The following is a 13,050-nucleotide window of genomic DNA, read 5'->3' as shown; positions in this document are numbered from 1 at the left end:
TCAAGAAATGTTAACATATGTTACACGCAAACATTTTGTATATTTTGTATTTAGTATGTGACATCTAGGTTTTGGAAGCCAATGCTCTCGCACATTAGGGAGAAGACACTACATTGACTTTTTTGACGTCAAAAAAAGTCAAGGTAGCGCCTTCAACCGTTTGTGTTGTTTAGACCTGACGAAGACCTGCACCAAGTAGGTCGAAATATTGTTTACACGAAAAATATATACAGAATGACCATTAAAATGTTATTTAAATTATAATCTACATTCGTATCAAAGTATGACACTAAAGGCAGCAAACATTTTGTGTGTAACATTTTGATTTTTTTATGAAAAAAGAGAGAAAAATTGGCAAAAAAACACGTGCGCACTTGAAGTATCCTTTTATATTCCCTTTAAATGGCGGCATCCCTTGATTCAAAATGTTAACCATGAGAGCAAATCATTTTTTTATTTGCTATCTGCGCGTAACATTCGTTAACATTTGAATGTTTCTGAATGTTAATCGATGTTACACGGTAACATTTTGTACAACATTTGCTATTTTTAGAAAATGTTACACAAAAATGTTACCGAATGTTATCGTCTAACAAGACCTTAAGGGCAAAACATTAATTTTTGCACAAAGTGAAAAATGTGTCACAGAAATAATAATTTTTAGCTTTTTTTGTAAAATCAGTCCGAAAAGCAACCAAAAAGAGGTGGTTTTTATGACAAATTGTCCCAAAAACTGTTATTACCAGGGTAGTAAAATACCTCTTCCAAGAGTCTGGTTGGTGGTATGTAAAAATTCGTAAAAATCCTTTTACTACTCGTATATATGTCTGAGATTTTACTACCGACCCCCCCTGTTATCCCTTTATTTTCATTTCTAGAACTTTTTCAAAAAAAAAAGGAAAAAAAGAAAATTTTATTTTTTACTGCTTTATTCACATACTGAATTTGAAAGATTTTCTTTGTGGCTTCAAAAAACTGATTTTTGTCCTGATTTTGCGGGACTTTAGCTTAAGTGCAGCATAGGGTAAAAGTCCAAATATGCTTTTCCCGTAATTTTTGTATGAAAATTTAGGTCTATACTGTCTAATTCTGACACCCTTCTTTAGAGACAGGAATAATATGAAAGCTTGAATCACTGATTGAAAAAGGATTATTCCTCTCTGACCACTAAGCAAAGAAAAACAGTATCAACCTTTCTATCAATTTCAGCTGATAAAAAGGGTGTTGGAATTAAAGGACAGATGTCGACATTAAACCAAGTTACGGTATGCAAAAATTAGGGTGGCTGAATTGCCGTGTGGTGAGATTGCATTGAAAATGAGCAAAACCTATGCAAAAAGAAAGTATTAATTTAAAACTTACATGCATATGGTATTATATTAAAGTGTAATCTTGTAGAAGAAAGATTAAATTTACTTCTCTTGAAAAGTAAAATAACTAAATTCGCTTATCTCTTAGAACAAGCACTTCAAAAGACCATGTCATTAGACATAAACTCATTCAAGCTGAAAAATGACAAGCAAGGTACAAAAATAATCCTTATTCGGTTGACGGTAAATTATCCTACTGGGAAAAGAACCGTCAAATGATCAAATTGAAACATTGATCTGAACCCCCTGATTTTACACTGGCTTTTACAAACATGTTGCGCTTGACCTTGTATATCAAAACAGGGGTTTTAATATTTTCTTGCGTAGGCAAGAATGTATGGCATCATAATTACTGCTTTCAGTTTGTGTGTTTTGAAAGTTTGTATTAATTGCATGAATATATAAGAACAAATTTCTAAAAGGCTTTTGTTGTTCTGTAAATATTCTTTTTGGATAATTATGAAAATTTACATGATTTATGTGTTATATGTTTTAGATTGATAATTTGTCAAAACAACAACTTTCTAAAAAGATCGTTTTGTACTATTTTAATGGTAAAAGCACATTACAATTTTCTAGTCTACACGGTTTTTATAAGAGCATCCTTAATTTTTGAAGCCTTCCGATTATTTTCACCATTTTGTGAGTATTTTTGTCCATTTTCCTAAGAAATTGGGTGTTTCAGGGTGTTTGCAAAGCCTTAAAATGTCCTTTAATTGTTCTTGATATTTTGGCCATTGAAGCTTTATGTTCTTGTATAGTTCGTTATTATAAAAAAATGTATAGTTTACATGACCAGTCACACCTGTGTCTATTACTTGTTGAACTGTAACCTTCGTTTTAAATGAAAGAGGTTGATTTTTTGAATCGGTTGTTTTAGAAGCAATGAGCAGTTATAAGAGTGTTTTAGTCTCAGCTACATTCAAGTTTTATCATGTGTTGTTTTTTATTTATTCTGAAAGTGAAAGTTACATTACTTCATTAGAATTGGAATTGGTTGGAGCTGGAAAGCGGTGGACAAAATCAGTGATGAATAGTGAAATTAATTGCACCATAAATATTATTTTATACTGAGAATGTAAACAGCACATCAAATTAAACAATAAAATCAATCTCTTTTATGCCAGGGGTAATATCTAATAAATGACCCTTCAAAGTTAGGTTTACACTTTTGGCCATCAATTTAGCCTTTTTGGCCCGGCAGACGTACATACACGTTGAGCATGGGTTCAGGTAGAGGTGTTTAGTCATTTTTTTTACATAGCGATGTTCTAAGCTATATTTCTCCCATTGGCTTCTTTGCTAGCCGTAGAAGTTAAGAGAAACGGAAAGTACTGTTCTAAGTTTTCTTTTGATATAATGATGATGTAACGTTTTGAATGAACAATGAGGCAGCAGATTTCAGAGAAAAACACTGATTCAAGATGGCAACCCAGAAATGGGTCTGAAAATTGTAGAATTTAATTAGCTTTATCTAAAGATTCCTTTTTCTTGAGTTATGATGAAATACATGTTTTTTATAAGCATGAAGCTTATAAGCATATGAAAGCTCAGGTGTGCAGACTTCCTAAGCATAACATAAGCATGAGCGTAAGCATACACCAGCCTAAAATATTTTTCAAAATTTCTGAGATTTTTATGAAAAAATTAGGCTGGGTGCATCAAAAGCATAATAACTCATAAGCATATAATAAGCATAATGCTATGTCTGGGTGTGTTGAAAGCATACTCGAGCCTGACCAAGGGGCATACACTTGCAAAAAAAAACAACATATAACCGAACAGGTCTATTTTCTGAAAAAATGTTGCACGCTGATGAATTGAAGAATTTATAGTATTTTCATATCTGGCACCTTGTACTAAAGTCTGTTCACGATAAGTGTGCACTCTTTTTTCTTTTACCTGTAACTTTTGAAGGAATTCTTCAATCTTCATAAATTTGGTATCGTTGGAGAGATATTTGTGAGTGGAACAATTTAAAATCAAAAAGTCTTTAAAAAAATTCTAAAAATGAAGATGAAAATGAAGAAGAAAAAATTAAAAAAATTGTAGAAAAGTGCTATAACTTTCATTTTCACTGAAGAGATTCTTTGATCTTAGGAGGTCATCACTGTGAAGAAATTTCACTGAAATATTTATTCAATATAAAGTTATGATACAAAGTTAATAATTGACCCCAAAAAACAGCAGAAAACAGCAGAAAACAGGGTTTTTAGACGTCAATCAGCTTATAACTTTGTTTGATATCTTTTGACTGAATTATTATTTTTTAGAAATTTTTTCACAGTGATGACGTTCGATGATCAAGGATTCACTTAAGTGAAAATTATGGTCATAGCACTTTTCTACAAGATCTTCATTTTTTCCTTCTTCATTTTCATCTTCATTTTTAGAATTTTTTAAAAGTCTTTTTGATTTTAAATTGTTCCACTCACAAATATCTCTCCAACGATACCAAATTTATGAAGATTGAAGAATTCCTTCAAAAGTTATAGGTAAAAGAAAAAAGAGTGCACACTTATCGTGAATAGACTTTAGTTGGTAGGCAATGTGATAAATTACAATCTCTTTTTTTTAATCCAGATTTAATACTGCAATAAATAAAATAGATAAAAAAAAAATTGGTTATGAAAAAGGATTTAGAAAGTGGTGAAAAGGGAGCAGACGCGATGGTGCAAAACAAGACTTCATCAAACATGAAATATTGGAGTTTGGTCATCCTCATCTTCCAAAATGCATCACTCATTTTGACCATCAGATACTCCAGAACATTAAGTGGAGACATGTATATATCAAGCACTGCTGTTGTCTTTGCTGAGGTATGTTTCAAATTTAATGTCATGCACTTTTCTATATAGATAGAAATTGATTTAGGACAAAGAAAATGGGGTATAAGAAAACTGGCTATTTTAGAATAGCAAAAATTAAATAAACGCTGAGATTTCCACAAAAATTCCCCAGGAAAAAAATTGAAAATTTGAATTTATAAAAGTGACACCTTTGAATGGTTTAATCTTTAAAATTCTTTACGAAATACCTCGAAATTTTTCCATTACCCCGAAAACTCGAACTCTTGGCTACATTTTTGGTCATCTAGAAATCGATCGGCAGCTTGCGCAAATCTGAGCAGCGTGCAGTCTCAAAGCCTTCAGGCTTTCTCGTTATAAGCTAGACTTGTATACTTGAAATTATCCCGGTGAATTCTAGACTTTAAATAAGAACCGAGAAAGTAGTGGCTAAGATAATTTTGTATTATTTTTTATCATCCTTGTTTTTCAGCTTTTGAAAGTTCTTGTTTGTTTGGTGTTAACGTACAATGAAGTGAAGGATGTGAATCGTTGGTTGAATATGCTTTACACCAACATTATCGGTGATCCACTAACGACCTTGAAAGTTGCCGTCCCTTCTCTGGTCTATGTCATCCAAAACAATTTACAATACGTTGCTATATCTAATCTGGATGCTGCCACATTCCAAGTAACGTACCAATTGAAAGTTTTGACCACTGCTCTCTTCTCTGTTTTCATGCTTGGCAAGAAGCTCTCGTCTAAACAATGGGTTTCCCTTTTCATGTTATTTGTCGGTATTGCCATGGTACAATTACAACCTAGCATGCTCCAAGCCAAGAAAACTGAAGTATCTGGACAAAACCCCTACGTTGGATTCATAGCTGTTTTAGTATCCAGTTTATGTTCTGGATTTGCTGGTGTTTATTTCGAGAAGATTTTGAAGGGTAGTGGAAAGGGTCCAGCTGGTAGTGTCTGGTTACGTAATATCCAGATGGGATCCGTTGGCGTCCTTCTTGGAATAGGAGGTATGATGGTTAGCGATTACTCCAAGATTCAAGAGAAAGGTGTTTTCTTTGGATACACCATATTGGTTTGGATTATCATCTTAATGCAAGCTTTTGGTGGCTTGTTAGTAGCAGTCGTTGTCAAGTATGCAGACAACATTTTGAAGGGTTTTGCTACCTCCTTTGCGATAATTGTTTCCTGCATTGTTTCAATTTATTTGTTCAATTTCATATTGAGCATTCAGTTTGTTTTGGGAACTGTTTTAGTCATGACTGCTATTTATTTGTACAGTCAATAGAAATATTGTTTCCTGTCATCTTTATAATAGTAGGGGGAATTTTGTTCGATTTTTTGGAATCGCTTGACTGTTTTGTTAGAAGCACTTGTTATACATTTTTGGAAAGCTATGGGGCAGGGGAATCGAAATTACTATGTTTCCAATTTTTTTTCGGACACTTTGGTGTGATTTTCGGACAAATATGACGGTCTCAGGCAAAAATCATAGGGTTAAAAATTAATGAAAATTTTAGCTCGAGAAAACGGAGACCTGTTGTATATTTTTGGAAAGCTCTCAAAAAATTAGGATTAGAGATATATTGCAAGTATAGGTGATTTCAGTACCTAACTCGAGATATTGAGCTTCAAAAAGCGCAAAAACTGGACATAATAGCTGTTTCTGGCTGAAAAACACGGTTTTCGAGGGTTAATATCTCGAGTTAGGTACAGAAATCACCTATACTTGCAATATATCTCTAATCTTAATTTTTTGAGAGCTTTCCAAAAATATACAACAGGTCTGTTTTTTCTCGAGCTAAAATTTTCATTAATTTTTAACCCTATGATTTTTGCCTGAGACCATCATATTTGTCCGAAAATCACACCAAAGTGTCCGAAAAAAAATTGGAAACATAGTAATTTCGATTCCCCTAACCCTTAGCTTTCCAAAAATGTATAACAAGTGCTTCTAACAAAACAGTCGAGCGGTTTTACAAAATGCCCTCTACTATAAAAGCGAAAGCTGTGAACTATCTTATACATCCCTGTCTCACAGCTTCCGTGGATTTTTTCCTCCCGCCTGTAGGATTTCTGTCAAAATCCCGAAGGGGATAAAAATTCTATTGTTCCAAGCCTACATTCCAGCGAGTTGGGACTCCACCGGGTCTGTGACACAGTGTTGTCCTTATGGCCTTTTTAAATTGAAAAATCGAGTCTCCTTTCTGTTTAAAACATTTTAACCTCGAAATTTTTATTTCCGATTTCAAATTTTAGTTGAAACTTATAGAAATAGAACAGAAAAATAACAAAATGGCAAAGAAAACTGGATCAATTCGGGATTTTGAAAAATAACTTTATTAGACACCCTAGCAATTTGAAAGGCTGACAAGATCCATTCCTATATTTTTATACTTTATTATTTTAATATTTAAGCGAATAAATAATAATATATGCATCATTATGTCATGAAGAATAGATATTATCTTTAAGGTGGTGTTTGTAATTTTAGCCGAACGTTTTCAGGTTTTTTAACCAATTTATTCGTTCGGGGCCCATTTTTGATCTGATGCTTAAGATATTTTGAATAGTTACATTTTCTTGTAATTAGAATAATACTAATTATCATCGACATGAAAAATATAAGCAGTCTGAAAATTGGCATAAATGCTGTATTTCATATTGTGCCGTACAAATACAAGACTGCGTTTATAAAAGGGGTCTGGTAAGCGAGATATCGTATTTTGAACTTGTTGTATCTTTTACCGAAATTTATTCCCAGAAATGTTTTCGTTTTCCTCTCAAAAATGGTCAAAATAAGAGTGTTTTGACATTTCCATGATATGAGCATTCGAAACAGAATCTAAAAGCATAGAGAAGACAAACGAGAGAAAGTTGTTTGTTGATATATTTTTCAAGTCGATGATAAACCAGTTATCACACTTTCACTCGTACAGTAGTGGATATAAGGCGAGGAAGATATAGAAAACTCTGAACGAGAAAAATATATCCCATATTGTACTCTGTACCGTGTGATAAATATTACGTAGCCCATGTCTCCGAGTTTTAACAGGCCATTATACGTATTGTTAATAAATATTTTGAATTAATTTTAAAATGGAATTTGGTTAATAGATAGGTACATAGTATAAGAAAGCCGCGGCTGGAATATGTACCGCGTTGTCTTTTCAGTTATTGCTGTTCCATCTCTGTCTCCGAGCTTTATAAGAACATCAAGATGCTCAGTTTATTATTGGTAGATAGTTTTTGAAATTTTTCTCTTATTTTCCTTCACAAAAAGTTTTGTTGTTGTTAGATATCTTTGAATCTGTATCCATTAGAACACCTGAACTTATTTTGGACATATTTTAGGGGTATTTTGTGGAAACAATAGTTTTTCGATTAATTGAAATTATAAGAACTATTTTCAAGATGACAACTTTCCTGTCAGTTTAAATGATAAATTTTGAAGGTGCTGGCTCGAAATTTTCACAGTATTATCCATTGATTTCTAAAAAGATTTCACTGAAATATTGCGAAGGCATTTCGAGGCACCTCATTAATTTTTTAGTTCTTTCAGCCCAGCCATTTTGTGCTTGTTTAAATTTCTTAGTGTTGATTTTTCCTTTGCAATGATTTCATAATGCAAGTGTATTATCAAAAGAGCATATCATTAATGTCTAAAACGCACTGAGAAGTAAGTATTAACGACAAACCAATAAAATTTACCATTAAAGATGCTACATTACTGATTTCTTGATCAACAAATACGACAGAGATAGAATAACAGAAATTCAGATGTTATCATTCCAGCCGCGGCTTTCTTATACTATGATAGGTATATGATTCATTATAACATTCTCTTTTTTTTTAAGTTTTTTTTATAGCAATGAAATAGGTTTTTTATTCAAAACTTCTAGGTGACCTTAAATTTCAAGTTGATAAAAGTTTATAGATGAGACAAACAAACTAAATACAAACATTACGCTATGAGTATCTTTTCTATTTCTATCGTCAGATAATAAGTCTAGAAGGTTTTCATAAAATATTTTTAACTTTAATTAATATTTATTCATGCTAAAATTTTTCAATAGTTTCGTTCTGTACTTCATAACATATTTTATTTTCTCGAAAGAAAAAAAAGTGCAGGGATTTCTATAAATAGTTTGAATATTTATGTTTTATCGTAGCCCCATCATTCTATTTTGTGAGTGTTTAATAGCCCCTTTTCTTGAATTTCCACTAATGTTTTTCGTGTATTGGGTGCTTCCAGAAAATGTTTGTACATGGGGGGTGGACACTATGTCCGTGGGGTAGTAAAAAATCTAACACTAAAATTTGCCTTGTCAGGGGGGTAAATTTGCTCTATTTAGTGGAAATTTTGAATGTCCAGGTGGTCAACTGGTGTTTGTCCGGGGGATTAGACCTGCTGTCCGGGGGTCACAATGTCTGTGGGGGGTGAATATCTAAAAAATGTTATGTTATATCCTCCACCACCCCCCACCCACGTTCAAATTTTCTCTGGAAAAGCCCATTTTTAACTTCCCCAGACCTTGTGAGTTTTATTAGAATTTCAAAAATTCAATACAAATTGCAAATACAAGAGCCCTATTTTGTCATACGGAATCAATGTCCTTAATAAACCATGAAATTTAATTTTTCAAAAAAGGTAACTGCTATATTTTGGCCAAAAATCTAAAAAAAGTTCTTTGTAAATCATAATTTTATCGTCCAGTTTCAATATTCTCCAAATCCTCAATCTCTTCCTCTTCTCTCTTTATAAACGTCATCAAATTTTGGTCATTAAAATTGCGAGGAAAAAATATTGACTACTTAGTACTCTTTGATTGTCTTGATGCATCCGTAAACAACACAACACTATTTCCAATTGATTTTTACATAGAGATAAAATAAATTCAAAAAAAAAAATTCAACCGCAAAAACATTTTTTTCAAAAGCTAGTTTGTCAAGCATGTTCTGGACAATTATAACCGCCTCTGGCAAAATTTTAGCAAAAGTTAGTCTGGCCCTGCGCCCTTTTTATGTGGAAACAATTTTTTATTAGAAGACGAAGCCCGAGTATGAAATTAACTTAAAAGTTTAAAAGACTCCATAACTTAAATTGTTAAAATTTTTATTTGAATAGAAAGTCCCGTTATTCTTTTATCCGGACACAGTGTAGTTTTTTTTATTAGATATTTACAATGATTATAATTTTTTTCAGCTAAATATAGTATTTGTTAAATATTTGACGATCTCCTACCCAGAGTGACTTGCAACATTCTTTAATTTTATTGATTAACGTTTGTGAGTGTTATTAGAGCAATAAAAAACGAATTAAGGGACTGGGTTTGAGTTTGGTATGTATGGTTTTGCTCTAACCTCCAGTTTAAGTAGAAAGAGGTTGTTGTGTCGCTTGACCTGTACTTCCTCCACCTATAACCATTCCAATCGGGTCATCTTGTTGTTCTACGCATCTACGTTCGATGGGCTGCGTGGAAACAATATTGCATAAATATGAACAACATTCAATGTCGGACGTACAGTCAGAGCCATTGGTTTTACATTCACAAAGTTTTGGTGTTCCACTACAAGATCCAGAGCAGCAATCAGTGTGATCATTACAAGTCGCACCATGATCTGAAGCACCGGTGCTGCAACATGCTCCCGAATAATTCGGTGGTGTGCCGACACACCAATCTGTGGTTGTACAGCAATCTGAATCCTTCTCACAATAACTTCCATTTGCACTACATGCCTGGTAAGAATGGGAACAAAAAATATTTCAATGACCTCGTGACAAAATAACGCACGCACACGTGAATAACAAGGGGCTTTTCCAAAAAAATTGAATTGGGGATGGAGGATATGAATTATCTTTTGAAAATTAACCCCGCCCGGACGTTGTGTTTGTGACTTTTGACCCCCCCCCCGGACAGCAGGTCTAACCCCCTGACAACCATCGGTTGACCCACTGGACATTCAGAATTACCCTTCAAACAGAGCATGTTTACCCCTGGACAAGGCAGATACTATTTCCTCCACCCCTCCCCATGTATGTTCAGTAAAATTATTCTAAAGCTAAAAGAATAATAAAGAACAGGATAATGGATTTAAGTCATTAAGTAAGTGGTAATAAAAAAGCTTATTTTGACCACCGTGAAAATTTTTATTCCGACGAGCTTTTTGTGTAGATATTTTGCAAAAATAATTTTGTAAGACAAAACAAAATATACGCCATAATAAATACCGAATAAGAATATGATGATTAGCTAATTCAAAATGATTAAAATACTTACATCTGCACTCAGTAATTTCAAAATCAATACAAAGATAATGATGGTGATATATTTAGACGAAGCCATATTTCAAGATTTAAATTTAATTGTGACTTTGTGACCTGATTGTATGTACTCTGTTACTTGTTTTTCAACTTGATATCGAGCTTGATATGATAAAAAATTGATTTACGTAGATGTGTCTAAAATCAGATTTAGATATTGATCGTTGCCTTCCATTTTCAAGATATAATCGACATTTGATAACTCCTAATGGTTCCGGTCATGTACAAATTTGTTATGGTAATTGACTTTGACGTTCCTTTGGTAGTAGGAAAAAACCAAAGTTATATATATATTGTTTCCATTTTAAGTAGTTGAAGGTTTTATACTTCTTGACTATATATATTTTTTAAATACTTGGCAATGAATAAGTGATATAATTTAAGAAATAAATGTGTCCTTTGCATCTATATTTTTGGCATCTATTTCTTTTTTCGGTTGAAGGTAGTTTATACAAAAATTAAAAACGGATAAGCTAAACACGCAAGCTAAACACGCAAGCTAAACACGCAAGCTAAACACTTAGAACAAGGGATAAAACACTCGGGAAAATCACGTACACTTTTTTTCAAAATCAAAAAAATCAGAGCCAACATCAGAAAAACCAATAAAAGCAAAATCAAAATAAATTCAAGGTCGAAATCAATAAAATCAAAGAAATCAAATAAATGAAACAAAAATCAGTAAAATCAAAAAATCACGTACGTTTATTTTCGGAGTGTTTCACCTCTCGACTTAAATACCGTGAAAAGCACATATCGAAATATCGATTCTTCCCTACATTTAAACCCACCCACAGTTTTTTGCTAGACATTAATATGATAATATTCTATCTTCATCTTTGATTCTTTCTACAAAGATTACATTGACACGTGTGCGATAAAATTTGTATACTTGGTCGTCAGAGGTTGATATGCTCTTTGAAAACTCTGATACTCAGTATATATGGCTTACATCGATGCGGCTTAGAACATCGGGAAATTTAAAAAATTTTGAGGCTAGTTTATAAGTGAAATTGGTAAAAACATAAAATCGACTTTTGATTAATGACAGTTTATTGGTACGAAAGAATTCGCACCACTTGCGCGAGAACAATTGAATGAAAGCTACTCCCCCGGCTCACTAGATCACATTTACTTAGATACATTTTTTTATATATAAGAACCAGCAAAATTTTTCTGAGGCTTGGATTTTCTTATTTTTTTGCACTTTCAGCCTCGAATTGTTGTTAATATCTTGTTCTTATTTTTCTGTTCAAGTATAGGGGGGTTTCAGGGGGTACCCAATTCCGCAATTCCGCCAAATTTTTCTCCAATTTCCGTCAAACCGTCTTAAATTGAACCAAAATTCCGTCACCGAAAATTCCTTTGAAATTCAATATTTTTGTCGAAAATTCCGCAAATTTTGAATATCTTTTACTAATTGGTAATTCCGAAATTCCGCAAATTTTTTGGCTAAATTCCGTTTTTCCGTCTCCGTCAGAGAACCCAATTTCCGTAATTCCGTCTAAATTTTCGCCAAATTCCGCCACTCCGTCCGAAAAAAGGGCCGATTCAGCTCCTCCACCAACCATGAAACCCCCCCCCCCAGTATAATCTCTGTAAATTTTCTCTTTTTGACACATTTGAATGTCGTTTCAGCAACATGATTTTATCATCTTTTTGTTTAGGTTATTAGAAAAGTCGAAAAGTGTGAAACTGAAAGTTCAAGTTTAACCCAACTGTTCTCTAACTTGATTTCTTATTGTGATGTGAGCCTGACCAGTTCCTTAACAATTCCTTACTTTTGGACCATTTTCAGCCTCAAGTTCCTTATAAACGTGTTCCTTATAAAAAACGTGTAGGATGCAATTGAGGTATTTTAGGCGTTATACACGATTTTTACTACTTTGACACCTTAAAATTGAGTAAATTATTCAGCAAAGATAAAAAAGTGTAGAGAGTAGAGATTCTCAAATCAACACTGACCGATGATGAAAGCGTAAACAGGAAAGTTTTGAAAACAAATAAACCGTTTCATTAATCTTTATATATACTAGATTCTCAAATGTAAATCTTGCAGGTCTGTGTCGGAAAAAAATCCGCTACACTACACACCAGGCAGTCCGGGTGGCGTAATCGGGCCTAAAAATTAGCCGCCGGCCAAAAGAGCCTAACATACGGATAGAATGCCACGTATCATTGGTCTTTATGTATTATCCTTTTATCTAATACATACTATACTTTTTATCTATTGAATATCTATGTATCTATGTATCTATATATCTACATATCTACACATCTATGTATCTACATATCCATGTATCTATGTATCTATGTATCGACATATATACGCATCCATGTATCTATGTATCTATGTATCTATGTATCTACATATCAATGTATCTATGTATCTATGTATCTACATATCCATGTATCTATGTATCTATATATCTACATATCTACGCATCCATGTATCTATGTATCTACATATCTACAAATCTATGCATCTACATATCCACGTATCTATGTATCTATGTATCTACATATCTACGCATCCATGTATCTATGTATC

At 33.0% G+C, this 13,050-nt stretch overlaps 2 protein-coding genes across 2 annotated transcripts; one reads left to right on the top strand and one right to left on the bottom strand.

Moving 5' to 3' along the window:
* Positions 1 to 3,957: 3,957 nt before the first annotated feature.
* On the top strand, positions 3,958 to 5,486 carry LOC136804339 (UDP-galactose translocator-like). Its single transcript, XM_067061049.1, has 2 exons — positions 3,958 to 4,189; positions 4,650 to 5,486. Exons 1-2 carry the CDS (start codon positions 3,998 to 4,000, stop codon positions 5,460 to 5,462), a joined length of 1,005 nt encoding a protein of 334 aa, XP_066917150.1. The 5' UTR covers positions 3,958 to 3,997; the 3' UTR covers positions 5,463 to 5,486.
* Positions 5,487 to 9,411: 3,925 nt separating this feature from the next.
* Positions 9,412 to 10,578, bottom strand: LOC136804431 (teneurin-3-like). The gene is made up of 2 exons (XM_067061143.1): positions 10,456 to 10,578; positions 9,412 to 9,914 (listed from the first exon to the last, which is right to left on the bottom strand). Exons 1-2 carry the CDS (start codon positions 10,519 to 10,521, stop codon positions 9,546 to 9,548), a joined length of 435 nt encoding a protein of 144 aa, XP_066917244.1. The 5' UTR covers positions 10,522 to 10,578; the 3' UTR covers positions 9,412 to 9,545.
* Between the last annotated feature and the right edge of the window lie 2,472 nt (positions 10,579 to 13,050).

This window comes from Clytia hemisphaerica, unplaced genomic scaffold, assembly GCF_902728285.1.
Source record: "Clytia hemisphaerica strain Z4C2 unplaced genomic scaffold, Clytia hemisphaerica genome assembly, whole genome shotgun sequence".
NCBI lineage: Eukaryota > Metazoa > Cnidaria > Hydrozoa > Leptothecata > Clytiidae > Clytia > Clytia hemisphaerica.
Note: the sequence above shows the minus strand (reverse complement) of the source record. Positions and strands in the feature narration are given on the sequence as shown.